This window comes from Contarinia nasturtii, unplaced genomic scaffold (genome assembly GCF_009176525.2).
Source record: "Contarinia nasturtii isolate CC-2019 unplaced genomic scaffold, AAFC_CNas_1.1 Cnas_scaffold_1240, whole genome shotgun sequence".
Taxonomy (NCBI): Eukaryota; Metazoa; Arthropoda; class Insecta; order Diptera; family Cecidomyiidae; genus Contarinia; species Contarinia nasturtii.
The window spans coordinates 5,789,054-5,816,671 of NW_022198581.1; the positions used below are offsets into that span (position 1 = coordinate 5,789,054).

The 27,618-nt window shown below is 32.3% G+C and overlaps 8 protein-coding genes across 12 annotated transcripts; 4 read left to right on the plus strand and 4 right to left on the minus strand.

Annotated features, from left to right (window-relative positions):
- Window positions 1-5,328: 5,328 nt before the first annotated feature.
- LOC116345449 (beta-1,3-galactosyltransferase brn) lies at window positions 5,329-7,386 on the plus strand. The gene is made up of 4 exons (XM_031774835.1): window positions 5,329-5,462; window positions 5,575-6,631; window positions 6,719-6,844; window positions 6,916-7,386. Exons 2-4 carry the CDS (start codon window positions 5,601-5,603, stop codon window positions 7,109-7,111), a joined length of 1,353 nt encoding a protein of 450 aa, XP_031630695.1. The 5' UTR covers window positions 5,329-5,462; window positions 5,575-5,600; the 3' UTR covers window positions 7,112-7,386.
- On the minus strand, window positions 7,366-8,274 carry LOC116345451. The gene is made up of 4 exons (XM_031774837.1): window positions 8,037-8,274; window positions 7,884-7,957; window positions 7,653-7,778; window positions 7,366-7,591 (listed from the first exon to the last, which is right to left on the minus strand). Exons 1-4 carry the CDS (start codon window positions 8,185-8,187, stop codon window positions 7,511-7,513), a joined length of 432 nt encoding a protein of 143 aa, XP_031630697.1. The 5' UTR covers window positions 8,188-8,274; the 3' UTR covers window positions 7,366-7,510.
- A 286-nt stretch (window positions 8,275-8,560) lies between these two features.
- On the plus strand, window positions 8,561-11,618 carry LOC116345450 (nucleosome assembly protein 1-like 1-A). The gene is made up of 5 exons (XM_031774836.1): window positions 8,561-8,692; window positions 9,760-10,080; window positions 10,172-10,831; window positions 10,914-11,031; window positions 11,109-11,618. Exons 2-5 carry the CDS (start codon window positions 9,826-9,828, stop codon window positions 11,285-11,287), a joined length of 1,212 nt encoding a protein of 403 aa, XP_031630696.1. The 5' UTR covers window positions 8,561-8,692; window positions 9,760-9,825; the 3' UTR covers window positions 11,288-11,618.
- A 117-nt stretch (window positions 11,619-11,735) lies between these two features.
- LOC116345447 (ubiquitin-associated domain-containing protein 1) lies at window positions 11,736-14,990 on the plus strand. The gene is made up of 4 exons (XM_031774832.1): window positions 11,736-12,398; window positions 12,482-13,381; window positions 13,464-13,888; window positions 13,974-14,990. The coding sequence occupies exons 1-4, from the start codon at window positions 12,070-12,072 to the stop codon at window positions 14,114-14,116; spliced, it is 1,797 nt and encodes a 598-aa protein (XP_031630692.1). The 5' UTR covers window positions 11,736-12,069; the 3' UTR covers window positions 14,117-14,990.
- A 260-nt stretch (window positions 14,991-15,250) lies between these two features.
- On the plus strand, window positions 15,251-16,795 carry LOC116345339. The gene is made up of 7 exons (XM_031774610.1): window positions 15,251-15,428; window positions 15,495-15,606; window positions 15,742-15,830; window positions 15,900-16,020; window positions 16,145-16,224; window positions 16,412-16,541; window positions 16,610-16,795. Exons 1-7 carry the CDS (start codon window positions 15,401-15,403, stop codon window positions 16,674-16,676), a joined length of 627 nt encoding a protein of 208 aa, XP_031630470.1. The 5' UTR covers window positions 15,251-15,400; the 3' UTR covers window positions 16,677-16,795.
- A 195-nt stretch (window positions 16,796-16,990) lies between these two features.
- LOC116345261 (thyrostimulin beta-5 subunit) lies at window positions 16,991-19,799 on the minus strand. Of its 3 annotated transcripts, none has more exons than XM_031774480.1 (5): window positions 19,600-19,799; window positions 19,398-19,525; window positions 19,263-19,313; window positions 18,835-19,195; window positions 16,991-17,077 (listed from the first exon to the last, which is right to left on the minus strand). In XM_031774480.1, exons 1-4 carry the CDS (start codon window positions 19,620-19,622, stop codon window positions 18,864-18,866), a joined length of 534 nt encoding a protein of 177 aa, XP_031630340.1. In that variant the 5' UTR covers window positions 19,623-19,799; the 3' UTR covers window positions 16,991-17,077; window positions 18,835-18,863. The 3 variants fall into 3 exon arrangements, 2 of the variants coding, with proteins under 2 accessions (XP_031630340.1, XP_031630342.1); XR_004201492.1 differs by having other exon boundaries at window positions 17,000-17,088; window positions 18,814-19,195; XM_031774482.1 differs by having other exon boundaries at window positions 17,037-17,088.
- A 1,511-nt stretch (window positions 19,800-21,310) lies between these two features.
- Window positions 21,311-21,941, minus strand: LOC116345345 (thyrostimulin alpha-2 subunit). Its single transcript, XM_031774619.1, has 2 exons — window positions 21,715-21,941; window positions 21,311-21,617 (listed from the first exon to the last, which is right to left on the minus strand). The coding sequence occupies exons 1-2, from the start codon at window positions 21,806-21,808 to the stop codon at window positions 21,349-21,351; spliced, it is 363 nt and encodes a 120-aa protein (XP_031630479.1). The 5' UTR covers window positions 21,809-21,941; the 3' UTR covers window positions 21,311-21,348.
- Window positions 21,942-24,132: 2,191 nt separating this feature from the next.
- LOC116344990 (translocating chain-associated membrane protein 1) lies at window positions 24,133-27,544 on the minus strand. Of its 3 annotated transcripts, none has more exons than XM_031773928.1 (5): window positions 27,442-27,544; window positions 26,694-26,936; window positions 25,531-25,610; window positions 25,343-25,451; window positions 24,133-25,267 (listed from the first exon to the last, which is right to left on the minus strand). In XM_031773928.1, exons 2-5 carry the CDS (start codon window positions 26,829-26,831, stop codon window positions 24,473-24,475), a joined length of 1,122 nt encoding a protein of 373 aa, XP_031629788.1. In that variant the 5' UTR covers window positions 26,832-26,936; window positions 27,442-27,544; the 3' UTR covers window positions 24,133-24,472. The 3 variants fall into 3 exon arrangements, with proteins under 3 accessions (XP_031629788.1, XP_031629785.1, XP_031629786.1); XM_031773925.1 differs by lacking the exon at window positions 27,442-27,544 and adding an exon at window positions 27,244-27,389; XM_031773926.1 differs by lacking the exon at window positions 27,442-27,544 and adding an exon at window positions 27,023-27,153.
- Between the last annotated feature and the right edge of the window lie 74 nt (window positions 27,545-27,618).

Genomic DNA, 27,618 nt, shown 5'->3' on the forward strand with positions numbered 1-27,618 from the left:
TTTTATAGTGCACATGGAAAGGGCGTTTCACATACATATATACATACGAATGGCTGTTTTTTCTCTTCTTCTCTCTCGTTGCTAACCTTTTCGTGATAACCTTGAAAAGAACAGTGTCATAGAATACAAAGGCAAAATTGAAAATCAATTTTTATTGATTGAGAAATCGGTTGTCTTGGTCATTGCAAGGAAATCTCTCACGCGAAAATCCCGTCAAAATTAAATGCAAAGAAATTCGGTGAAAGTGATCATTTTTGCATATTGCTATTGGATGATTTTGTCTGGGTCAAATTTCAATGCCATCTTTGTCTAAATTTTCTCCAAAACAACAACAACAAATTATCGCATGGAATAAATAATTTAAATTAGCTTGTGAATGTTAATGTATGTGTGCTTATGTGTAGAAAATTGATTGCAAACAATTTTCATGCTTGACACGACATCTGTTTAGTTTCGCATGAGAGAAAAGCGGCCGAATTTTTTAATCAAAAACCATACGGCTTTATCTTCTTTTTCTTTTTTTCTCGTTCCGTCGCCTCAAATTGGCTCATCGATAGCCTGTTTTGTTGTATATTTATTGACGGTATGTGCGATTATATTTCTAAGCATATATATCCAAGTCAAAACTTTTTAAAGAAAAATAAAATTGCTTGTCCACTGCGTACCGGCGACACTGAGAAGATGTTGCAACATAGAGGACACAGTTGTTTATGCGGTGAATTTTTATGATGTTTTTGTGTGATGTTTATTAAGACCGGGTTATGTGTTTGTGTGTCAACTGAAGTCCATATAATTTCTCCATCGCACAAATCATTTCATTTGGCCATGAATTGTATGAAACGAACAACACTTGGCTGCGATTTCTCCGCATTCAAATGCCATCCCTAGCGCGCTCTCTTACATACATGTAAACACATACACACGCATATGCACGCAAATGAATAATTTTAGTTAGGATGCAAACACAAAACCACGATGCATATAAATGTATTCACGACGCTAGCGTTAAATAGCAATGTTAAGCATAAACAATAAAATATATTTTGGGTGTTTATGTCCTCGAAAGAAACGTGTGCGTCCGTATTTAGTCTAGACAATGAATTGTATACAATTATTGTCTAGTTATAGACGTATAAATACATGCCCAAGAAAAACAAAAATTCTTAGAAAGATGAGAAAGAAAGACGATAACGAAAAATGCCGCCGAATACAAAAAAAAAACAGAGAGTGTTTCAAAAAAATTCAGATTTAATCTCACTGATAAAAGTGAGAATCCTTGACAAAAAAATAACAAATAAACAAAAATACAATTTAAATGATGTTACATGTTTATCCATTACAAATGGATAGGTTCAAAACAGCTTGTAATGTTTATTATTTATATCACGAGATCTGTTGTTGCTGATTTTTTTTTCCAATTAAACCGTTGCAATGCAAATACATTTGAATACTCTTGAATATTGCCGCTTTTTCGAAAATATTCAAAATAGTTTCCAATGAGTGATAGCATTTTGTTTCAGTGTTATACAATCAATGTAGTGCTGTGATAGCTGTTTAAATACGGTGACATTTCCACAGTAATTTCGGCAAAAACATTTCAAACAGTTCGTTAAACAGGTTTCGTCATCAAAACTCAAACACCGAATGCTTGTGATAGTGGATTTATGTACACTTATATTAAGTTAACTTTATTCACACTCCTGAACCAATTATTCTTACACATTCAATATTTGGAATGTAATTGATTTGTTATTGTAAATTTCTCACCTGAATCGTTTGTATCCATTTCTTTTTATCTGAATTTGTTGTAACTCCGAAATGATGGGCTGATAAGCGTTTTCTTAAAATTGCGTTTTCGAGGCAAATGTCACTTATTTGTCGTATAATTTGTCGATTGTTTTACATTCACAATGCTTTCCCTTTTTTTTGAAGAAGATTCACAATATTTTACAATTCAATTGCAAATGTCTTGTTCTACAAACATCTGAAATTTAAAAAAAAAATCAATTGGATTTTTAAAAAAATGACTAAAACATGACTTATGAATTTGTTAAACTGGATCGAAAAGCGAGAAAAAAAAGATTGAAACCAAAATGTCAGGCACCAAAACACGAAACTACATATCATTTTGTGTTTGTAATTTGTAAAAATTAAAGTTAAGTAAATGTTATTATCATGGAAAAAATGCCAATTCATTATGATCAAAAATTGTGGAAATTGTTTGGAGAAATTAAACCCGGCTTTTTACACATTTCAGTGGTATTATGAAACTCATATGCAGAACTCATAATTCATAAGATAGCATTGAATATGTTTAATCGTCGTAAGCGAAAGTCAGCATGTATGTTTTGCTCTGTTTATCATAATTGCCTGCTATGTATGCTTTTGAATTATCATACGTTTAATAACAACAGCATTATGATGAAGCATGTTATTGTTGTAAAAGCATATATATATATATAAAAATATCGAATATAAATTGAATCCCAACACGGATGGTCATTAAAATCAGGCAATCTGTTGAATAGAACAAGTTATATGTGAGCAACATTGAAATCGTGTCGAGAGATTATCTTTTTGGTTTTCAAATTTAGGGTCAATTTTGTCGTCATATTAACAATGCTTAAAATGTTTCGACCATGCACTTCCATCCACTAAATCAACGTGAAAGAAATTCTGTCGCTCAAGAATCTTCAATGGTTAATTGAAAAAAAGTATGAAAGAGACGAGAGAAACACGATTCTCGTGCAAAACTCATTAAAATATGGCGTTGTTTTTTCCTCATACACTCATACACATAAATGTTCACGTACAATAATTCTCTTAAATAAATTGATGTTGCTCTTCGTTCATTTGGAATTGTTGACGACAACAATAATAACAAAAGCATTCCATACCCGCAAAGAACATGCATACGCAAATCATACAAATTCTATTTTGTCGCGAGAGATAGAGAGAAAGAGTATTTATTTGCGTTTTTTTCATTTGATCTTTCTGCATTCGGCGCTGTGTGTCTCATGTCTTTGACTCCCTCCATATTTTGCCTGACTAGGCAAAACCTATATATTTTTGTTATTGTACTAGTGCCAGTACTGCAACTCAGCATACACATATGAACTACATTTACACACTTACAGTGAGTGCGCTGGCACAGGTCATGGTTTTTCGCTTCAAAGTCGGGGGAATATTGCACTTTACATTGAATTTGTTCTTCTCCCATTTCCAACTAAGAAGGTTTCCCATGTTCTAAAACCGTACATTTCGCGATCGATGAAATCAAATTGAGTTTTATGAATGACAGAGCCGGAGATAGAGTATACTATATATACACATTTTTGGAGCTCGAATTTGATTAGACATTTAGTTTTTATCAAAATTTACATCATCAATTCGTTATTTTGCTAAATAAATTGCCGCCTTTTTTGTCATTTTAATAGCAAGTTAGACTTAAACCAGAAAATAAATGTAAATAGGAAACCTTGCAATGTATTCAATTGCAAGAGTAGACCATTTTTTGAACACCGATTTCATCGAGAGAAAAAAAAAACAACAGGCGTCGAAATTGTGATGCGGGCCAAAAATTGTGTACACTGTTGATTTGTGTAAATTGAAATCCACAACTATTTGCTGGTTGATATTTGCATTTTTTTTTTCGATTATTGTTCGTTCTTCAAAGACCAAATATTCAGGTCACAAAAACTGATTTAGTTTGGTTATCAAACTGCAAGCAATTGACACTTCCATTTACATGGAATGAAAATGTAACACACTAAATATCATTCGTAAATGAAGAGAAATAAATAATGTTTTTCCATTATCTTAGCTCGTATCCATTTCAAGTGAAATGAAACAAGGAGCAAGTGAAAGACAACTAGCGACAAGTGTACGTGTTGATAGATTATGCTTATGCCTAACCGAGATTGCAGCTATTAAAAATGTCTATGTTTAGAAAATTTAATTTTCTATTACAATGAAAGTATGGTAAAATACGTTCAAATTATAATAGCACAAGCAATTCATTACTGAGAATGGGGAAAACAACACAAATGCCTAGCCCAGTTTGACGTTTCATTTAAAAGAAGAAGAAGAAGAAGAAAAAAAAATAAATCATATATTTACCACTTAAAAGTGAGGCATTTTATTTGTCACTGCAGCCCTAGTTCAACACAAATATTTTTGCCAAAAAATTGGCTTTTGCACATCTTCCGCTGTATTCTATTATGCTAAATAGATCGTTTGTTTCTGTTTATTTCGTTTACATGCAAATTTCACTTGTTTTTTCTTTTTATTTGTGTGTAGCACTTTCAAAACATTTGTTGTTGTTGTATTTTTCTCAGTGGTCCAAACCGTTTGCACTATTTTGACAAAAATGTTCACAATGGTTTCGATTCCATAAATATCTCAAAATCTTTGATAATTAATCATTTAATGTTTTATTTCAATTGGTTGAAATTTTTTGCGTGGATAATTTCATTGTACACATCCGCAATGTATCAATGAAAACGCAACGTAATGAGAGAAAAAAGAAATCGAATTAAAATGAGAAAAAAAATGAAAAAAATAACACACAGAATAACACACACTCGATTGCTTGCATTAAGTCTTTTCGTCTGTTTTTTTTTTTGTGTATTTAACTGTCAGTGCGTACCGTCTTCGAATGTATTTGCCATACATCCATGTACATATACACTATTCTATGTATTGGGCTACATTGATTGACGTTCGTTTTGAACTTTCAAATGACTGCGTCTCTATCTTACTCACTTGCCACTCACCACCGCACCGAACTGGTTGAGCTGTGAATATAATGCTGTTTTCGACCAAAAAAAAAAATCGTGCGATGGCTTAGTCTTGAGTCTGCAACTTGAACGTAGCCTTGTTTTTCAGTACAAATTTTTTTGGTCAGCATTTCATTGGTATAGATGTATGCGCGCGTAAATCTGTATATGTGTAGATGGTGCGCTGGGCTGAACACATATATGAGCCACACTCAATGCGCCGTCTACTGCCATCAGCGAAGCTATTTAAAAAAAACTACTGTAGCTGAAATTTTCTCAAATTAATAAATATGAAGAGTTCAATATTTACAAGAAACCATTTTGAATAAATTGACCTTTTTTGAATGCTAATTTTTTTTTTGCCTAAAAATGTTTGGTACAAGAAAAAAACATTTGAAATTAAAAAATAATACGCATCTTTCCCTCTCCCACTGAACGCATCCCAATAAATTGAAATCCACATGATAAAACGTCTTTGCTACACACACACATTCATCAAATATTAAAACGTCAATTTGATTGAGTGTATGTGTATTTGTGCCTTCTGTACTATGTTTCGGTATTTTAATCGAATGCCTCTTTAAGAGTCTTTCTTATTTATCCGTGTTTATCTCGCTACTTTAAATTATAATACATGAATTTTTTTATGAAAAAATTCAGTTGAGTGTAGTCATCAAATCTATGGTAAAAAACGTTACATAATTTTATGTGAATTTAAAATTTAATTTTGACGTTTTAAAATGTTGTGTTGTCGTTTGTTCTGGTATTTAGTATTATTTTTATTTTATATTCGCAGAATGTTTATACATCGAATCCATCTAAATGCAAAATCAACAACCTGAGACAGACGATGCAAACAAGGATAAAAAAATGCTTCCCCGAATATGTCATTTGTTCCGTTTAAAATATGTGCTACTTGGATTGTTTGTTATATTTCTATTGGATTTTTTCGGTGCATTCACCCATATGTTCGAGAAGGATTTCCATGCATCTTTCGATTATCCATTGAACGATCCAAATATACCGCATTATGCAAAGCAATTGAGAAAAGCACAGAAACCCGATCTCAAACCAACAAATCTATATAATTATACGTATTTATCGAATTGCCGGCAAAAATGTCGCGATGAAGGTGATTCACTAATAGTCCCTAGACTCGTTATTATTGTTAAATCTGCAATGAATCATTTTAGTCGTCGCAATGCGATTCGTCAAAGTTGGGGCTTTGAAAAGCGTTTTTATGATGTAACAATTCGAACCGTATTCACACTTGGCATCACAAAACATGAGACGTTAGAGGATGAAAATTTACAAACAGCTATTGATAAAGAACGTGAGCAATATGATGACATTATTCAAGCCGATTTTATTGATTCGTATTTTAATAATACAATAAAAACAATGATGGGATTGAGATGGGCCATTGAATATTGTCCACGTAGTCGTTTCTTTATGTTTGTTGACGATGACTTTTATATTTCAACCAAAAATGTGCTACGATTTTTACGCAATCCTGTTAATTATCCTGAATATTTGGAAGATGCCGATGAAACGTTACGCAAATTAGCCAGACGCCTAAGTCAGTCAGATATGTTGATGAAAAATCAATCATTGGCAGATAATAAAAAAGAATTGATCGAAATTCAAGACGTTATTGATAAAAATGCAATACATACGATCGATGGAAAAAATCATATGAATAAAATCAAAGAATACTTAGCCAAAGCAGAGACGCTAACACAAAACGACCGAAAAGGTAGACAATTACTTGACACAGAATTACCATATGATGTGAGGTTATTTGCTGGATATGTATTTTCATCGAATCCGCATCGACACAAGTCCAGCAAATGGTATGTATCACTCGATTATTTTCGATTATTCACTAATTATTTTTTTTTAATTATTCGTTCTTTTCTTTTGTGATTTGCCCCGATCAGGTATGTATCACTTGATGAATATAAATGGCATAAATGGCCAACATATGTGACAGCCGGTTCATTCATACTATCACGAGAGGCGCTGATCGAAATTTACTATACCAGCATGTACACGAAACACTTTCGGTAATACATTGATCACCATTTTTATCGATTTAATTGTGTCGTAGAATAAAAATGTTGAATTTTCATTTCAGATTCGATGATATTTACTTAGGTATTGTTGCATTAAAAGCAAATATTGAACCATTGCATTCAGAGGAATTTTACTTTTACAAAGCAAATTACATTGGACCACAAAGTTACCGATATGTTATTGCCACCCATGGCTACGATGATCCTAATGAGATGCTTCGCGTATGGACGGAATTAAAAGCATCGGGTCATGCATAATATATTCACATTAATTTTATCACGAAATCATACACCGTAGATATACATCATGATAAAATCTGTGATTGATTTTTTTTTTTTTTTTGATATTCATTCCATATTCATTCATTCATTTCATAAAAAAAATCGACTGATAAAAAACGATTCTATTTCATGCCTTTTTTAATATCATTAATTATTCCAGTACTCATTAAATGCAGTTACTGTCATGTAACCAAATTGCTTTTTTACTATTTAATTAAAACATAAAACAGTTAAGTTTTAACTGACATTTACTGACACAAGTATTTTATTTAAGCTTAATTTGTCTTTGTTATAAATAAATAAGGCACTTATTATTGTTGGAATTCATCTATTGGAATAAATGATGAACTGAACGGAACAGTGACTGCATACATTTCATGAGAGATCAATTTTTTTGTTGATCGAGCTAGTTTCTCGTTTAATATAATTTAGTACAACATCACTTGTGTCCAATAACTGGAAATATAAAGGAAAAATTAAATAAACATTCGAGTGTGAAATTCGTTTGTTTGTGGACCTGTTTTAAATGCGTTTCAGTTTCGTCTAATTTTCGATTCAGATCGTCTCGTCGACTCTTCATTGCGTTCAGTTTTTCCATTTTCAAATTCAATCTTTCTTGCAACAAATCAAGTTCTTCGACCATCTATCGAATATACATGTATATGTATGTATATATATTCGAAAAAAAAAAAAAAAAAAACTATCAAAATGTAAAATTTAAGTTAAAAAAAATAAAGTAGTGAATAACCTTCGCTTGCTCCGACTCTCCGCAACGAATTGACTCATCCAATTTTTGTCGTTGGTTTTTAAAATTTTCAACATCTGTTCAAACACAATAAAAAACATTATTGAATCCATCCACACAAAAAAAAAGCAATAATCAATTTGATTATCTTTTTACATTTAACCAATTCCATGATGTTCGACTGAAGGTTTGCTCCATATTCAGACATTTTAAATGGGATTCGATTTTTTTTTGGCCGCGTTTCAACACTTTTGTTGAAGTTTTCCCAAACAGATCGATGCCAGTGAAAATAATTCAAATTTGACATTTTGATTTGTTTACAAATTTATTTTTGCCTCACTGTGAATTTTGAGTTTTCGTTTAATTCACCAATTTTCTAATAGATGTCATATTTCATTGAAATACCATCTCTGTATATAAAAATAAATTATTTGTGCTACATTTTGTTCATACAATTATTTAAAAAAAAATAGAATGGAAGACAATAAATGCATGTAAAAAAGATATAATGTAATCATCAAATTGTTTTAGTTCAATGAACAAAATAAACCGGTAGAGTCAATTTTTTGAAGACCTAAATTACGGTTTACAGATAGCGATGAACATGTGCGTTGACATTATACGCGCCTATACATTGTCAATTTTGAGCGTACACTACCACATGGATCGGCGGCAACGATCCAATAGGCTAAATTGTATTGGTACCAAGTAGTTGAGACTGTGGCTTTTGAAATAGTTTCAGTTCAATGGTTAAATCTCTTTCTTTGCAAAATCGGTTCATATTGTGTGCACACGGTTCCAGTCAACTCTAGGTAACTACAAACCATTTTTTAAATTAGAATTTCCATTCTTTTTATCTGTATTCAATAAATTTGTGCAATTTTTATCTCCGATTTATTGCGATTTAAAGCATATTCATTACTTATTTATGGAATTCGGTCAAATTGTATTGCGCATATTTGGATTTAAATTTTTTTTCGCAATTTTCGCAAGTAAATTCAAAGATTCTTTTTCTTATGAAGCCGTTTTTATATGTGGTTGCATATTATCGGTGCATCTTGTTTATGCAGCGCGCATTTTTTTTCTTACTTGTGTTTGCCGGAATCGAGTGTGAATTAGAATGAATTTGAAATTAATCGTTTTTTTTTCTATTAAGACTTAGAAATCTCTCCGAAACACGTGTTTATTAAATTTAAGAACGTATATAATCTGCGATGTGATGTGTGTATATGTATTTTCGGTCCAAGTGTTTCGCGGTTCTATTTGCCTCGTGTCGTTCTCCCATTTTTTTTTAAATTGCTTTCCGTAAAATTAAATTGCGTTTTTCTATTGTAGTGAATGAGATGGCTTGATAATAAGATATATAATATAAAATCATTTCCATTAACCGTTGTCAACAGAAGCAAAAAATACGCAGTTCTTCATTTTAATTTGTTCTGGCGCGCTCTTATTCCGTCTTTGTCTGTTTCTCTCTTTTGTTCACATTCTGTTTCCATTGTTGTTTCTTTCTTTGTCTCTGTCTCTTCTTGTGATGGTGGCGTTCACGTACAAAGCATGAAACAAACATATGAAAAACCGTGATAATTGTGTGTGTATCTTCTTTTTGCTTGTAAAACGTTTACGTATATGAGAATTAATACGACGAATTATTGCGCATTTCATAGCATACGTTGATACGAAATTCACAAAACTATAAACAAAATCCGATTTTGTTTTTCTTTCCCTAATTTTTCTATCGATTTCAATCTAAAATATGCAAGCATTGCATTTTAAACGATTTTTTTTAAATATGTCGCATTTTATGAATGTGATTTTCATATTTCATCGCCTTTTTATTGATCACATTTAAAATATATGAATTTATTCTACATTGAAACAGAAGCAACAGAGGATCAATCGAAGTTAAATATAATACAACGAAATATATACGTTCATAACCAAAAAAATGACCGATAAAGCCCCAGCCGATTCGACTGCATTGGAAATGCACGAAAATCACGATGACAGCGATGTTGTCGAAACAAATTCATTGAATGCTCAATATCTTTTGAATTCGCCAGCATATATGTCATCTGCGGTGCGTCGTCAATTGCTCCAAGAAATGGTCAAAGGTTTGCCTGTCAACGTACAGAAACGCATCAATGCACTTCGCAATGTTGAACTCGAGCGTCTAGAACTTGAAGCTAAATTCTATGAAGAGGTAACATTTTGATTCGAACCAGTCAAAACGGATTATTTTTAATTTAATTCAATTATTAAAAATAATATTTGTTTTAATCGTTTAATAACAGGTCTACGCTTTAGAGCGAAAATATCAAGAACTTTATCAGCCATTGCATGACAAAAGAAAGAACATTGTCACTGGCGAAGTTGAGCCAACTGGCAAAGACACCGAATGGAATTACGAAGCCAATGACGAAGATGTCACACCTGAAGTACAAACAATTACAAACGAATTGCGGAAAAATTTGCAGCTAAATTACCAAGATGATGTGAAGGGTGTGCCAGATTTCTGGTTGACAATTTTCCGTAATACAGAAATGTTATCGTCGATGCTTCAGGCACCGGATGAGCCGGCTCTTAAAAAATTGATCGACATTAAAATCATTTACGAACAAGAACCAATGTCGTACACACTTGAATTCCATTTCGAGCCAAATGAATATTTTACAAATACGGTGCTAACGAAACAATATTTCCTCAAATCGAAAGTCGACACCGAATATCCGTTCACATTTGAAGGTCCCGAAATTTATAAATGTGTCGGTTGCAACATTGAATGGCAAAAAGGTAAAAACTTGACAGTTAAAACCATCAAGCGGAAGCAAAAGCATAAGGCTCGTGGAGCTGTGCGCACAGTCACCAAACAAGTGCCGGCTGATTCATTCTTCAATTTCTTCAAACCACCACAAATTCAAGACGAAAGCAAAATTGATCTCGAAGACCAAGCTGTAAGTATCAAAGAAATGAAATCAAGCCGATTAAATATGAATAGGCCAGTGTAATACATATTTGTTTTGCTTTTGATTTCAGATTTTGAGCACTGACTTCGAAATCGGCCACTTTTTGCGTGCACGAGTTATTCCAAAAGCTGCCCTCTATTATACAGGGGATATAGTCGAAGACGACGATGATGATGACTATGATGAAGGTATTGTTTTTTTTTTCTTTTTTAATTTTTAAACAACAAGATTTTTAATATAAATATTTTCTCGTTTGCCATTTCAGAAGAGGAAGAAGAGGAAGAAGAAGGTGATGAAGAAGATGACGAAGAATCAGAATCGGATCAAGAAAGTCGGCCAGCTGGAAAGCAGCAACAACGTGGTCACGGCGCTGCCAATAAGAAAAAAGGCGGTGCTGGTGCCGGCGGTGCCAATCAAACTCCAGCCGAATGCAAACAACAATAAGAGGGGAAATCAAACAAAACCATACAAAATCTATCTGCCAACATTACACACATTGAAAGTGATTTTTATTTCGTTTTGATTTGAAGTTTTCTCTTAATTACCCCTTTTCACACTCAAAACACATACACACATAAAAATATTGTCTTATGGACTTTTGTTTTTGTTTATCTATAAAATGCATTAAAACAACAATTCCAATCCAAATTACGACTAAGCCATCAAATTTTAACTAAAATTCAATGTTCGAACGAGACGTCATTCATCAAGATGGTCACCTTTACTTTTAAACAAAATTTATTCAAATAAAATGATGGAATCAATTTATAACTAACGAATAAAATGTGTTTCAATTGATTTTAAAATCGGTGCCATGTATGGTGTATATATGTTCTTTTAATGTGAATAAGGAAAACGGAACGCACCCGTGTATCTCCTGTAACTGTCACAATAAACTTGCTCATAAATTACAATACAAATAAAACGAAAGAAAAAACATGTCGCATTATATTCATGACACTAGTGTTTTCATTTAATCAACATTCAATATCACATGCAATCCGATCCATTTGAATTAAATGTTGAATTACAAAATCGATGTACCTACAAACATCATCTTTCGTTTTCTTGAAATAAAATTCTTGCTGTGAATTGTTTGGTCAGCGAATATAAATTGATTGTGAATTAATAGATTTTCAAAATATAAAGAAAAAGTTGACAAATGAGCGGAGCACAAATTCTTGATGAGTTTTTGTGATAAAATTCGATGGAAACAAATTCAATAAATGCTATCTTGGGTACGTGATAAATTGGCAGAAGGTCGTTTACGATGGCAACAAGGTTTACAGCATCAACAGCAACGAAACAGTATATCCCCGCCACCACTTCCACCTCCGAATGCAATCGATTCACCACCAGTTTCAACACCAAGCGAAAATCCAAATGATTCAGACGAAAATAGCCATCATTTGAGTCAACAGCCAGTCGTTCAAATCAGTGCTTCGCGTCCAAATGCTAGTCTAACTCTTCAGTTGCAGGAGTGCACACTTGACACCATCAAACCAAATGGAAGCAATAAAAAGCGTTTGTCACACATCTCAAGAGGTGATCAAGGGTATGTCATACACAAAATTACTTTAGGCATTGTTAATTGACTTCATTTGTGTTCTTTGTTTTTCTTCTTTCTATCATATGTAGAATTGGACGTGGATTTTGTTCAAGTCAATATGAATTAACGTCCATTTGCATTAATCGTCGATCAAACGATTTAACTGTGCCAACCGTTAATCTGCGAATATTCAATTGTACTGGTTCAAAATGTACGATTTGTGCACCGGTCAGTTTAACATTTACTGATATTAAGCGAAAAGTGGTTGCTGAATTTTATGCCAGGCGTCAGCTATTTTTAACGCCATGTCTCACAAAATCTGATTGTATGCCGAGCAGTAGTAGTAGCAGCAGCAACCCACGCAATCGAATTGAGGAACAAAAAATGAGCTGTGATAATTTAGACTTAGTTCAACTCTCTCGACACTATAAATTAGCGCGAATTAGTAAGCTACATGAGAATTTTGATGAGCATTCATCTTTGGCCACAGCAAATGTACAAAATAATGAAGAAATGCTGTTAATCTTATGTTCTAACAATACAACTAAAGATATACCAGCATTAGCCACGAACGATAAGCAATCGACTGAAAATTCGGACATAAATGTGATTAAACATAAATTGAATTATGACAGTGAGTGTGATAGTGAGGACGATGATGCAGTAAACAGCACACGATCAACAACGCAAGAAGAAATCGATATGGCTACGGCACATTTGCAACGGAAATGTGTACGAGAACCAAATGTTGTCAATATTGATGAGTTGGTGTTACAGAGCGACGTTCAGTATGATATTCGAAAAATTTTGATTTCTTTAGCAAATTCATGTGCCTATGTTATTGGAGCTGGCCCATACGGAACGCGAATCATAAGCATGTTAAAGCAAAGACTTGTACAACGAAAAAAACACGAACAAGATACACAACAATGTCTCATCGAAATGGGCTTCTCGGGACCAAAGGTCCAATATGCACTCAACATTAACAAGTATGTTGTCGAAATGTAAAGATTTAATTGATCCGTTTAAATTTGAATATAAAATTATTTAAATTATAATTATAATTATTAGCAATGTTTATGCAGCCGCCCTGGAATGGTTAATCGAAAATCAAAGTCCAACAAATCCATTGCTAAGCACCGATGAAACATCAACCATGAACTTATCATCAAAATTTACGAATAATGCATCCATAAAAGATAACATTGAATCTTTATTAGAAATTATTCGTATTTATTGCCAGCGTGACCTTCCTCCGCCAGCCGAAATGATTCAATTCATTGTTGGAATGGGTTTTGATGAGGCAACCGCATATGAGGCGCTCAAAATTACGAAAAACCATCAATCGAATGCATGCGAATGGCTTGTCGGCGACCGCAGTAAAATCCATCAATTTGAACAAATCGATGGTCTTCCAACTGATTCACCAATTTTAGCCGCTCTATTGACCTCACCACACATTCAACTAAGCCTATCGAATCCGAAAATTTTTATCGGTAAGACAAACAATCCTAATTGAATTTACAATTAACAAATACATATTTTTTTTTTAATGAAAATTATTTCATTCTATTGAAATAGCATATTTATCGATACTTGAAGATTATGGTTCAATGAGCATATGGATGAATGACATGGAAACATCTACAGTCATTGGGCAGTTGCTTAGAATCTATCACGAGGAAAAGCATATTATGGCAATTAATCAATTTTCACAAAAATAGCATCTACATTTTTTTTTAACCCTTAAGGTCCATTTTCCAAGGCGGCGATTACAATCGTGTACGATTTCAAATCGTTGGCCAAAATCGGTAACGATTGAGATCAATGGTTTTTTTGACGCCAAAATCGTGAACGATTTATTATTTGTGGTTTTTTGACGCCCGATTTGAAAAAAAAATCGTGGACGATTGCAATCGTCGCCTTGGAAAATGCATCGAATGTAAAAGCAACGATATCCAAAGAACACAATACAACCAAAACAAAGCATTATTTAGCAATGTGATCTGCACTGGAACAATTAAAAAAAAATGAAAACGATACTAGTCGATTATGCACTTAACCGCTCAGTTCAACTATTAACTATTTTGTCATTATTTCATCAATATTATTCTCCTGATGGACAAGCAACGCTTCTGAGCATATTCAGGATTACAAAACAGAGAGTAAAATGTAGTTGCGTTGAGAATGTAATTCTAACTGATGTGGCTTGCATATTTTAATCTGTTTAGAGTTATAATTCTAGATAATTTATTTGTAGCATGGTATATTTATAATTGCAAATTGAGAATAATTTTATTGTTAAGAAAGTGTATTCAAACAAAATTAAGTACGTAAGATTTGGCAAAGAAGTAGGCAAAAAAATTGTAAGAATTTAATCACTATAAGTCGAATAAATTCGGTTACATGTGACTGATTGTTAGTCACTTTTTCGGCACATGAGCAAATGACATAATCTAGAGAAGGCGGTTATCGCGAATACTTTAATGCTTTAATGTTCTTTTTTCGATTGATAATGACTGAGAAGAATAAAATCAGAAAACAAAAGAAAATAGTAGATTGATTCGATTTTTTTTTTGTAGATTTTATCATGATCATGAATGTAGAAAATGAAAATGTACCTTTAAGCCAATATTGTATTTTAGAATAAACATATTATTGTAAATACAAATAAAACTGGCATTAAAAAATATCACATTCGACTTTTTAATATATGCGACCAAATATGCTGAAACGTTATCTATGAAATATATCAGCAAAAATAAAAATTTGCGATCTGTGTTGTAATTGTTGTCAACGCTGAATTTTGAATAGTTTGACAGTTCGGTTAACGATAAAGAAAAAATAAAACAGTTTCGGTTTGACGTATCATTGAATGTGTACAGCATTAGTCAACTAATTCAACCGAATTTAAGATGATAATATATAATTTAAGCAGAAGAAAACTAAAAATTGAGTGACCAATCTGTATTTAATAGAATAAAACAATAAGAATTAACAAAATTAACATGTCAAACAAATCAACGTTTGCAATTGGTAGTCATACGAAGACGTAGATACCACTAAAATTCGTTTTTTGAACCAATATTTTTAATGTTTCAGGTGAATTAGTTCTATGTCAATATGGTGAAGCGTGGTACGAAGCCAGAATATTGCAAATTATCGATAATAAAAACACCAATTATTTAGTGCATTACATTGGGTCACATGTAAGGTAATCGAATATTGTGTTGTTTTTTTTTTTTTATGAATCAAATATTGATGATTTTATTAACATTTGAAAGGTTATGTGTGTGTTTGTGTTTGTAAATGTTCTATCATTAAATTCATATTCTAACTTCCCAATCAGATATGACGAATGGGTCACTGAAGACAGTCTACACAAATTGATGGATAACACAAATGATCAAAATGGAGTTGAGCTCATATTTGAAGAAGGTGATGACACTTTTCGCAAAAATTATCACCCATATGAATTAAAATATGAACTTTTACGGTTTTTTTTAGGTAGTCAGGTTTTTTGTCAATACAAAAAATTACTATACCCAGCCAAAATATTAAAAAGTCGAATACGTGCTGAAGATGAACAAACTCGATACTTTGTACATTATATGGGATGGAATAAAAAGTAAGTATACTATCCACTGGCGCCAAAAATTGTTCATCCCTGATTTCCAAACAAAGGCGAAAAAAGTGATGACACAATAGTTGTAGTACGGAGGAAAGTCAATAACTGACATTATTTTCTCCAGGTGGGATGAATGGGTGGCAGGAGACCGCCTTCTTCAGCCAGTGGATTCGGATGTACAACAGGAATTGATGTTTTCTGATGGTGAGGATTTTTTTATGGCTTTTTTCTCTTTTGGTCATAGTTAGTTTTCAATCAGAGGCTGTTTCTTTGGGTAGAAGGAATGGTGCAGAGGTGAATTAAAGGGAAGACAATTCCTCCTCAACATCATACCTCATCAGAGAAACAATCCCAGTTTTCAATTTATCATTGTTATTAAAAATAAAAATAGGTGAAAAAGTGTTGTGCGATGAAGATGATTTACTGTACAAAGCAATTGTTTTGAAAGGATGTCAATTCAAAGGCATTAATAATCATATACAAAGTAGATACCTCATACATTATGATGGTTGGAGTGATGCGTAAGTCTTGTCCGAACCAAAGCGTTATAAATAAATAAATAAATTCTTTCTCATTTTTCTATACTCAGATTGGATGAGTGGGTCACGCAGGATCGCCTATACAAATTAAATGATCGTATGAATAAAGCTTCATAAATTCTTGTCTATTAAAAACATGAGAAAATTTATATTTTTGATATTAACATTTTTCGTAAAAAACAACACAAATTCAATCTATAAAATCTTTATTTGATTTGAAAATAAATTGTATCGTTATTGGGTTTCTTTTGTTAATTTTTGAATATAAAATATTCGTACATAGAAAGCTGTGAATAGCTATTTATATTTGATACAATTATAATAAAATATATTATAAAGAATTTAAGCATTTACAAATCATTTCAATTCATGATATTACGAACATATATTTAGATTCAGAGAAAATAACAAAAAAAAAAAATTTATGAATCTGAGTAATTTGTAGGAATAATGAATGTGTTTACATTCAAAGCTCTTCCCGGATGTAATCTCTGTAGTAAAGCTGGACACACAGTAATCTAAACGACCACTTAAAGAAATATATGAAAATTACGTTCGAAAATACAGTGCCGTCAGAAAGTTTGAGACCAAGCAAAAAAATGTCATACAATTTCATACAAATTGACGATTTTTTGGAGCAATATTTAATATATTTCAGAAAGAGCTAGACTCATAGTTTTTTGCACACTTATTGTTCTATTTACGGAGAGTAGGGGAGAGTCACGTAGGTTGGGCCGAGTTTTGTTTTTTGGCCAAATTTTTTTACTCAAAATAAAAATAACGTATAGTTATATACCGTCGGAAAGGTATTGTTCCGGGCTACAAATTTGTCGAAGAGAGTAATTGATTGCTTCGGAAACAAAAAAGTTATGATCAAATTTCTGAACACATGATTTTCGGCCCCCAAAAAATTTGTCACGTAGGTTGGGCCAGTATCCGATATTGAGAAGAAGTTGGAAAAAATGAAGTGTAAATGCCAGATTTCAAGTGTTTAAGGTTGATTTATTTACAACAAAGGCTTTCACCATGAAAATATAATGAAAAAATATCAAATATTCATTGTTTTCCTTCAGAACTAACATCGGCATCTGAGTCGCAATTTTTGCACGTGAAATAACTTTGTGTCATGTGGACGCACTTCAAATGGAATGGCCATTGACACTTGTTTGCACTCGATGGAGTTGTGTTTGGTCAATTTGGCTGGCAAATTCTGCAATCTGCATGCAGATCATGCAGAAATCCACGTCTTCATCTGACGACGACGATTTCCTCTTTGAGGCGGCGGCTCGTGCGGGCTATATTTGATTTTTTATTGACTCTTTTTGCGGTGTGCCTACTTCCTTCTTCTTTTTCATAGCATCTCTCTTATGCCGTCTATCTTTGAGGTAGGCAACTGATTCTGGTGAGGTGAGAACAGTGCTTTTGGATTTCGGTGTGTTTCGATGAGCTTCTAGAACATTCCATTTGGCTTTCCTCGAAATTTCTAGAACATTCTATGGATTTCTCTGTGAAAAACATAGCATCCTATAGTGGCGCAACCTACGTGAGTCAAAATGGCCCAACTTACGTACCTCGGCACCATTTTGACATGACGTGATATTTTTTTTTCTACACAAGATATGTTCGAAATTCCTTCGAAATATAAAAATAGAGGATAAACTATAGAGAGAATGTTATATTCACCCTTTTCTGTCGTTGCAAAATGTACACCTTTTTCACTTTTTGAAAATTCTCGAAATCACTTTTTTAAAAGAAAATTTTTATATGTTCTGGCTCAAATACAAGGAGTGCTAGTTAGCACGTCCGTTTATTATGAAAAGCGTTGCCAATTGCCATATGTCAAAATATCATACTGGCTCAACTTTCGTGACGGCTCAACCTACGTGATTCTCCCCTAAACTAGTGAAGTTTTACCAAAAAATATCTACGCGTTTAAAAAATATCCTATGTTTGCACTTTCAAGTGTGAAAAAGGAATATTTTTCATACAAAATGTGTCATTTTTCACAATTGAAAGTGCAAACCTCGGATAATTTTAAAACGCGTAGATACTTTTTGGTAAAACTTCACAAGTTTACTCTCCGTAAATAAAATAATAAGTGTACAAAAAATTATGGGTCTAGCTATTCCCGAAATATATTAAATATTGCTCCAAAAAATCGTCAATTTGTATGAAATTGTATGAAAAAAATGAGCTTGGTCTCAAAATTTTCTGACGGCACTGTATATATGTATATTTATTAACAAAACAATACCAGAACTTTTGACGATTTTACTTTTGTAAATGAACAAGCCGAATTATTGTTTAGTATTCTAAATCGTCTGAGTTAAGGCCGGCCATGGATAGAACTTTAACCGAACTTTCATCACGAAAAATGTTTGGTGCCTCGCAACTTGTATCTGATGTAGAACATGTCTGGCAATTACAACCATTAGCTTCCAAGTATTCATAACGGGTAGTTTCTGGATGGGCGCCAAAATCACAATGACGTAGCGTTGCCACGGCTTTTGAACGACCCGCATGCACACAAACCGGATGATATGATTTTTTATATGGAAATTTCCAATCAGAAATCTCACGTGAATCACAACGACCCCAACAAGACCAAACGCTTACATCATCCCAACATTTGCGTCCTATTCAATAAATTACAAAATTTGAACAATAAAAATCCAAAAAGAAAAACAACTGGTAATTTTTCACCATTTTTATCGGCTTGTGTTATGCGATATGTATACAAACGCCTGTGGCAACCTAAGATTAAACGATAATTGAACGGAGATAAAAAAAAGCAATCACATTGATTCAAAATTTGATTTTATTTACACCATTTTTTACCTAAAGTAGGTGGTGATGCTGATTGTACCATTGCTCCTTGTACGGCTGTTGAAATATCCGCTTCACCAAAACCCAGAATCATGTTAAACGTTACACTTAACCAAATGATTAAAAAAATCCGCGGCTGCCTATTATTTGTCGAAAATAAAAAGAGAGCACTAAAAATGGTCCAAAAAATATTTTAAACGTCGTTGAAATTCACCTGATTGCTTCGTATGAATTCATTTTTTGTTTTAGATATATAAATGTGGGTTTGTTTTAGAATTATAAATAAACACAATGAAATGATGTTGTAAAATAGTTTTTTTTTTCGCTGATTCTATGCCGTTATCACAAATATTTCTATTTAATAACACTGAAGAAATTCGATAAGCTCATTACACAATGGAAAAGAGTATTCTACTGAACAGAAACACAAGTTAACATGTAATAATGAAGAAAACTAGAATTGATCTCCTTTTTATTCCTATGTCAACCCTTTTTCCACTTTTCATTCGCTTGCGCTATACCATAAAGGCGTTCACAATTTGTTTCATTTGGCTCACTCCACAACAAAAATTGAATACACATTGGACAGCACATCTGAAAGGAAATATTTTAATAAATTATGAATCTGTGTGGCATGAACTCAACAATCCAAGAAACAGATTCCGATGAGATCCAAAATACCAATTTAATTTCATAACGCACAAAACTGTTGTTTATTCGTGCATTCCACAGAGAATTGTGTCCACGCAGTTTCACTCGGAAAATATTGAATGGAAATATTGTCCAGTGAACTTAAAACACATTGTGATCCATTTTTTTTTAATATAACGACATATTCGAATTGAATTGCTTTGACGGATTACTAATTTATTTACAATGTGCAAATATTCGTTATTTTCGAAATATGATAATCTAATTTGACGCAAAAAAAGAAATGCATACAAAACACATAAAATTAAAATGTCTATAAAGCATTTATTTTACATAATAGACGACAAAAGATGATGTTTAATCTTCTTAATCACCATTTTTAATCCATTTGAATAGTTTAAACGTTTGAATTTATCCGCATCGCCCTGTATTCAATCGGCTACAAAAAGAATCTATTTATATTATGCAAACATGTCATAAAATGCATTATAATCGAAATAAATTCAAAAAAAATGTTCATGTTTTATTCGCTTTTTTCTTCACATTTCGACGCAGACTATCAAAAACAAAGGATTTTATGGATATTTAAAGCGTTTTAAGACAGTTTAATTTTAGATTGTCTGTTTATTTCGAATAAATAATATCCACAGAAATCTAATGACGTTCTAAATGAATAACGAAAAATTTGGCGATAGTAAAAAAGGGTTGGGAAATATTCGAAATGACATTCACAATCAATAAATTCTTTTATTTTGATGACCTTTGCTCGTTAGTTTTGTGCTTTGTTGAAAATGTTTATAGTGAAATAGAACAATTTTACAAATCAATTCCGTATTTGAATTCATAAGATACCAACAATTATTCATATTGTAAGTATGTTTGGTATATTCCATACTTTCATCGAAAAGCAAAGTAGACTTGTCCACGAAATATTCAAAAAAGGAATTAAAATATTCGTTCGGAAAAAAATATTTGTCGAGAAATCATCTGGCATTCAAAAAGTCGAGATTCTATGATAATTACCTTGGTCCGTATTGCTTCATGAAATGAAAAACAAAGAATAATAAAAACTAAAGACAATTGGTTATTTATCGCCCACGAAAAAAAAGACATCTTATATTTCTGTGTTAATAATTTTTCATCGGAATAACATTGTTTTCATACAAATATATATATTTTTAAAATATTGGTTTTATTCAAAATCTAAAACTGTAGTTGCACACAATCTCAAAATACAAATATTAAAATACATAAAAATACAAACATGATGACTGAATTGAAATGGTTTGGTCTAAAATGTATGAAAAATGAGCTAATCTTTTTTGCAATGATAGCATGAGCATTTTGTGGCTGATTTGAATGTTACATTTCTTGCACCTCCGACACAGCTCAGCATAACGTTTACGTCTTCCGTTTCCATAATGTTACAACATTGACCAACCGATGTAACTGGCTTTGGAATTTTGAATCCGTTTGCATACGGTGCCGATGGAACGGCATAAGACTCACAATATCCACGACACGCATTCGTATTTATTGAAAACTGTACACAATCTGGAATTTCAATCGTTCTAGTATGGCCTGTGAATATCAATACCACTCAATATCATAATCACAGTCAATGAATTTAAAATTGTTTAAATATTTGGCGCATTTGATGTGAATAGATGTTACATACCTACTTTGTGGCATCCAGGACGTTGCCATACAATATCCTTTGAAATAACTAATGTCGCGCAAATGGCAATAATGATAATACCGATCCATGCCATTTTTATTTAGATCAAATGTGAATCAACTGACACAACTATTACATCAAAATATGAGCGGTATGGATTTTGAATCGCGATTATTGTAACAGCTTTTTGGTGAATTTTTTTTTACTCTTTTTAGTTAGTTGTTTTTCGTAGCACTCAAGAACTAGGAATGAACATCAATGCGAACTTTTCATTCCTTTTAAATGAATCACATTCCAACTTACGGCCGTTCTACATTCGTATGAAGTCGTAGTATGCGTGCGCAATCAGATACGGTTTTGAAATCATTTAAATTGAAACTTCAGAAATTCAATATATCCTTCAAAACAATTCATATCTATAATAGAAAATTGATTACATCGTAGAATTAATCGAGCATCCTCAACAAATATTCAGATTCTTGTACGTAATAATATCAAGAACAAAGACAAAACGCAACCAAAAACTTCAATTTTGTTATATTTATTAAAGAAAAGTAAAAAGAAACTTACTTCCGTAAGTCTAATTTCTCCGCACTGTTACCAAATTTCCTTCTTTACCGAACGAATTTTTACTTCCCAAAAGATATCGAACATACATTGGTAATGTAGTACTAATTCAATAACTAACAAATTCTAATTTCTGAGAGCAGTAAAGTGTTTTGGCCAATTAATGCCTGTATGATATTGTAATGACGTGAAACTTTGCACGGGCTATTTTTTAAAGCATACATTTTGGAAAGAAATTCGATCAATTTCGAATCAACAAAATTCCCCAAAAATATGATTTAGTCACCGTGAAAACTTGTGAATCTTATTTTCGTGCTAAAATACATAATCTCACCAAATCTGAAAAAATTTCAGGTTGATGAATTTTAATTTTTAAACGACAACGAAGATCTTCGAGTTACAACTTATAGAATAAATGTAGAAAAGTCATATTTTATTCGTTATGATATAATTAATAATAATAATTATAATTATAGGATTTCACTGCACAAAATGCAACAAGTGTTATAAGACACGTAAAATTTCTTTTAATTCAAATTAATAATTTGTACTCACGTCTATATGAATACATTGAAATTTACGTTTTAAAGAATCACCTATCTTGAATTTTGAGGCCTATATTCTGACCTCATTCCCTTCCGAGAAATTTCTTAAATGGTAAAGATATCTTCTTTGTTAGCATTATCGACAATGATTGATATTGATTAACATATGTTTGGAAATATTTGAGTTAATTCGTTCAGCAATTTTTTGATGGTTCATTTTTGTATTCACACAGTTCCAATGTATTCCAATCATAGTTGATGACGAGGGTTCCTAGGGTTCGGATTACCCCCCTCTAAAATATGTTTAGGAACCCTCAACAATTTTGGAAATAAGGACCTTTTTTTGCTCTTCACTTTTTTTTTGGGCCGAGAAAATTCTTTCGACTTGCTAGGGTTTTTCGTCAAAAAAGTGAAGAGCAAAAAAAACGATTTTATTCTCATTTCCGACAAATTTTTGACTTCGTCAGGGACCCCCTACGGAATTTTGCCATCCCCTAAAAAATGTTACGTCATCATCTATGCATTCCAATTTGGGGATTTTTATTTTATTTTTTATTACGCAATGTTTAAGCAATTAATGTCTTCAATTTCAAATGTATTGACTGTTTTAAAGCGATACCGTTCATTGTATTCAATGATGTAAGCTTATTTTGAAAATTGAAAAACAATTGGGTTTTGTGAAAAAATACGTAATCTGTTGACTCACTTGCCTGTTGCCTGTAAAGTCAATGTAAAGAAGATAAAACACGACGCATATACCTTTGATGTTGTTAATCTTGTTATTTGCTATATGAAAAAAGTTTCGAAATTATTTTCTTTTCATTTTAATTGATTTTATTCAAAATTGTTTTAAATTTTTACATTTTTTTTTTCGGTTATATCAAAATATTTTTATTCACGATTTTTTTAAACAAAAATGATTTACTTCAATGTAAAAAAAAATGAAATGAAAATGCCGTAGAGCCTCTACGAATGTAAACGCTTTTATAACGAGACCCCAACGAATATGAATAATAAAACATTCTTAAATATGTTTAGTTTTTTTTCCTGTGTGGACGAAAAACACAAATAAACAACACTGAAAAGTCTTGAATTTTGTTTATAAAATTTGAATTTGATTTGTTTGTGAATTTAGTCTCAATATTGAATATACAAAAGAAAGTATTTGATTTAGTTTTAACAACAATTAGTTAAATCTAATACAAAAGTATTCAATTTTATCAAGAAATTGTTATGCCGGAACAAAAGTAAAAATTAGAAAACAAATGTAAAATTTGTTATTTTGAATTGTTTTTATGATGTATATACTATATACTTTCTTTCTTTATATTTATAATTCGGTAATTTTATTTTTTGTGTTTTGATTGATTTTGTTTTTTCATCTATATATGTATATAGATTGTATATATAAATCGATTGCCTAATTGAACCATTTAATAAGTGCATATATGCATATAAATGAAATATGCAGGATGGACACATTCTTCATCGTAAATTTGTGTTCTAATCAAACATTGGCACACATGCTCTCTCAAACATACATATCATATTCACACACAGATTCATTAACATTTAAACCATTTAAAACATCATTCGTAGCATTTTCTTCTGTTATTATATTCGGTAGCATTGTTTATTTGTTGTTTTTATTTCAGTTTTTTCAATTCATGGTGTCGGCCCGAGTTTGCATTTTGATCAGCTTCCGGTAAGTCGCTTTCCTTTTTTCGGTCTTTCTTTGATTTTTCACCGCTTGTTGTTGTCTTGGCATTGGTTGCAGCATTACGTTTTCTTAATAAATTCTTTTCGACTAATTTTTCACTTTTGGCGCGTAAAATATTGTTGAAAAATTGGAATATTAAAAATCCTTGCAATCCCATAACAGCGGTTAGTGCGAACGTCGTTTTAGCGCTGCTTTCGATGCCATAGTATAATGTGAATAGAGCCAATAGCGTTGAACCGAAACGTGTTACAATGAAAATTGAATGGTTGATATAGTGTAATTTGGTGAGCTTTTCATCACGATCAAAAATGTCGATCAATTGGAAAATGTGCGATACTACTTCATTAGCATAATGCAGAGTGAGCAATGCTAATGCAATACGTTGGAAACCCATGAAATAGGCGAGAGCAATGAATGAAAAACTACAAATTGCATGAATGATTTTTGATTGTTGATCTTCTTTTTTCACTTTTTGCAAATAAAGTTCAGGCAACATGTGGAAATAGTAGGCCAATTGAATGATGAAGAATAATTTGTGGAGGAAAATCATTGGATGCTCTGGAAATTGATCCCATAATAATGACAATTGGCTAAAATATCCTTCGCGTATAATGACATCCAGTCCCCATACGCACGAAATCAAATAGAACACCAACAACTGACATGAGTCATTGAATCGAGCCAGTTTAAACTTTGATAAATGCAATTTCTTTGAAATTTTCTGCAAAATAAAAAAAATACAATTTTATCACCATATTATTGAAAGCCATTGACTGTTAGACGATATGGGATTTACCTCAATCAAATATTCCTGCAATAGCGCGTGCATTATAATACAAATTAATGTATAAAAGAAAACACAACACCAATCCTTCCATCCTGATTCATAAGAAAATGGTAATCCTCTGAACCAGACATGAAAAGAGAAGAAAATATCGTTGAAAAGTCATTTTGAGGAAGAAAATCATTTTTATAATAGTTTACCTGGGATTTTCATGGCTTGGTTCCGCTCCCGTTACATTATGGTGCAATGCAACAAAAATGCTGGCCATTGGAGCAGTTGCCTTTGAATAAAAAAATAAATCAACATTTCTTGATTAATGATTTTTCTTCAGAATTTTAAAATTGAAAAATTGTTGACCTCACAATTATTGTGAGCGAAACAATTCCCACAAGAGTTTCGTATCATTTCAGAGGGAATTTAAAAGCATTGGTTTTTCTTATGATAAAAAGAAATGTAATTTAAACTACCGGTTTTCCAGTGTCAGTGAACGAAGACGGTAGCATGCGTTTCGAAGTGTCGTCATAAGCAATCATTAGTCAATACGTCAGCACAATGGTGAAGACGCACAGACGCGACACGTAAAAGTCGCTTTCGTATTCATTTTAAGAAAGACATCACACCAACAACGACATACAGACAAACATTCACTTGATGCGTGTAGATGCGTGTACTGTGTGCTGCTGTCATAGTTGGTGATCGCAAAACTACATATAATAAGGTTATGTTTAAACGTGGCATAAAAACCACTACTATTTACGTAGGAACAACCGCTATATGTTGAATACAAAAAGAAAGAAAGAAAAAGAAAAAAATCGCAATTCGAATGATATTCTTTTCGCTTTCGTCGCATTGGTTCTGTTATAAAAATGAAATTATTATATGTATATATTGATGCATTTGGTTGCCACTGTCGCCGATGTGGAAATTCCATTTTCACTACGATGAGCACACTTGGTGATGTAAACACATTTCAGATGCCAAATATGAATTTGTTGGCAAAATGAAAAATCGTACAAGGAAAAGAGAGACACCGATAATGAATGAACACAGCTTATAGTGGCAGCAACGGCGGAACCAAATGCATAGCCGTGTATCTACCAATTTGACAATTGTATACGTATTCAAAGCTGACGTGTAGCATTTGTTGTATGGAATGATGTACATGATCGACTTTGATACGAATTTTTGAACGAATTTATATCGAAATCGCGCTCCAACACCCAACGATCTTTTCCATTCCAAATTGATACGATTGAAATTATTTTTCGATTTGTGGTTGAAATTTACAATTCATCAATCAACATTTTACATTATTTGGTAAACAACAACTGCAATTTAGATAATGAATAATGATAGTACTTACAGGTAACATAAGTCCCACGACAAAAACCATTGCTACACAGGATACTATATCCGCATGATTCTGTATCACAAATTCATGGCTAAAAAACGGTGGATTTTTATTTGATGATTTTCTAGCTATGCCGGGTTTGATTGCCATCACTAATTATGCTAAATATTATGGAAATATCGGGAAAGAACAGGAATGCACGTACACCTTATTCTACAGCTAATCACGTTTTAATTTTATTGTAACACGGTTGGCCTGAAATAAGATCCAAAACAACTGTTTTAGTGACAATGTATTCTTGAACGAAAGAAGAAAAAAAAATAAATTGAAATAAAACACACACAAACACTCCCTTCGAACTCACAACGAATACAATCGAATGAACAATGTGAGATCGATTCGGTTTTATTGATTATATTAAAATATCTATCACATTCAAACTTTTAAAGAGAATAATTTGGATGGGAAAATGTAATGCTTGCCAAAAGACCGAATAAATGCGGACGGTATTGGAATTGGAAAGTGAACTAATTTAAATAAATACAAATTAATATATACTGACCGTCACACAAATATAAAGCAAAACGAGCTTCTAATTACTTTTCTCGTGTAAATTGCGAAAAAAATAAACAACCAACAAAACTTAAAAATTTTGAACTGAATTTAAAATAAAAAAACATCTATTTTGTTTAAATAGCTAAAGCCAACACACTGATACCAAGTACCGCACACTTAATTACATACATACACACTCACTCACTTTACACAGGCATTTCTCTGTTGATCTTTCTTTTCTATATCTGGCTCTCTCCCACAACTAGCTGTGATGCTTTCGTTATCGTACACAAGCGTTTACGAACGCCCGCCGTCACTGTCGCCGCCACCACCGCATTGACATTTTCGGTGAAACGTGTGTAACGGTGCCCCGAAGTTGGCT

Excerpts from the sequence above, each read along its gene's own strand:
- LOC116345449 (XM_031774835.1), top strand. The coding sequence starts at position 5,601 with ATGCAAAATCAACAACCTGAGACAGACGATGCAAACAAGGATAAAAAA. Across the intron at positions 6,632-6,718 it reads CGACACAAGTCCAGCAAATG|GTATGTATCACTTGATGAAT; the intron begins GTATGTATCACT and ends TGCCCCGATCAG. Across the intron at positions 6,845-6,915 it reads ATGTACACGAAACACTTTCG|ATTCGATGATATTTACTTAG; the intron begins GTAATACATTGA and ends TTTTCATTTCAG.
- LOC116345451 (XM_031774837.1), bottom strand. The coding sequence starts at position 8,187 with ATGTCAAATTTGAATTATTTTCACTGGCATCGATCTGTTTGGGAAAAC. Across the intron at positions 7,958-8,036 it reads CATCATGGAATTGGTTAAAT|ATGTTGAAAATTTTAAAAAC; the intron begins GTAAAAAGATAA and ends GTGTTTGAACAG. Across the intron at positions 7,592-7,652 it reads CTGAAACGCATTTAAAACAG|TTATTGGACACAAGTGATGT; the intron begins GTCCACAAACAA and ends TTATATTTCCAG.
- LOC116345450 (XM_031774836.1), top strand. The coding sequence starts at position 9,826 with ATGACCGATAAAGCCCCAGCCGATTCGACTGCATTGGAAATGCACGAA. Across the intron at positions 10,832-10,913 it reads TTGATCTCGAAGACCAAGCT|ATTTTGAGCACTGACTTCGA; the intron begins GTAAGTATCAAA and ends TTTTGATTTCAG. Across the intron at positions 11,032-11,108 it reads TGATGATGACTATGATGAAG|AAGAGGAAGAAGAGGAAGAA; the intron begins GTATTGTTTTTT and ends TTGCCATTTCAG.
- LOC116345447 (XM_031774832.1), top strand. The coding sequence starts at position 12,070 with ATGCTATCTTGGGTACGTGATAAATTGGCAGAAGGTCGTTTACGATGG. Across the intron at positions 13,382-13,463 it reads TATGCACTCAACATTAACAA|CAATGTTTATGCAGCCGCCC; the intron begins GTATGTTGTCGA and ends TATAATTATTAG. Across the intron at positions 13,889-13,973 it reads GAATCCGAAAATTTTTATCG|CATATTTATCGATACTTGAA; the intron begins GTAAGACAAACA and ends CTATTGAAATAG.
- LOC116345339 (XM_031774610.1), top strand. The coding sequence starts at position 15,401 with ATGTCAAACAAATCAACGTTTGCAATTG. Across the intron at positions 16,021-16,144 it reads TATATGGGATGGAATAAAAA|GTGGGATGAATGGGTGGCAG; the intron begins GTAAGTATACTA and ends TATTTTCTCCAG. Across the intron at positions 16,225-16,411 it reads GGAATTGATGTTTTCTGATG|GTGAAAAAGTGTTGTGCGAT; the intron begins GTGAGGATTTTT and ends AAATAAAAATAG.
- LOC116345261 (XM_031774480.1), bottom strand. The coding sequence starts at position 19,622 with ATGAATTCATACGAAGCAATCAG. Across the intron at positions 19,526-19,599 it reads AATTCATACGAAGCAATCAG|GCAGCCGCGGATTTTTTTAA; the intron begins GTGAATTTCAAC and ends GACAAATAATAG. Across the intron at positions 19,314-19,397 it reads AGCATCACCACCTACTTTAG|GTTGCCACAGGCGTTTGTAT; the intron begins GTAAAAAATGGT and ends GTTTAATCTTAG.
- LOC116345345 (XM_031774619.1), bottom strand. The coding sequence starts at position 21,808 with ATGGCATGGATCGGTATTATCATTATTGCCATTTGCGCGACATTAGTT. Across the intron at positions 21,618-21,714 it reads TCCTGGATGCCACAAAGTAG|GCCATACTAGAACGATTGAA; the intron begins GTATGTAACATC and ends TGATATTCACAG.
- LOC116344990 (XM_031773928.1), bottom strand. The coding sequence starts at position 26,831 with ATGGCAATCAAACCCGGCATAGCTAGAAAATCATCAAATAAAAATCCA. Across the intron at positions 25,611-26,693 it reads TCGTGGGACTTATGTTACCT|GCAACTGCTCCAATGGCCAG; the intron begins GTAAGTACTATC and ends TTTTATTCAAAG. Across the intron at positions 25,268-25,342 it reads TGCAGGAATATTTGATTGAG|AAAATTTCAAAGAAATTGCA; the intron begins GTAAATCCCATA and ends TTTATTTTGCAG.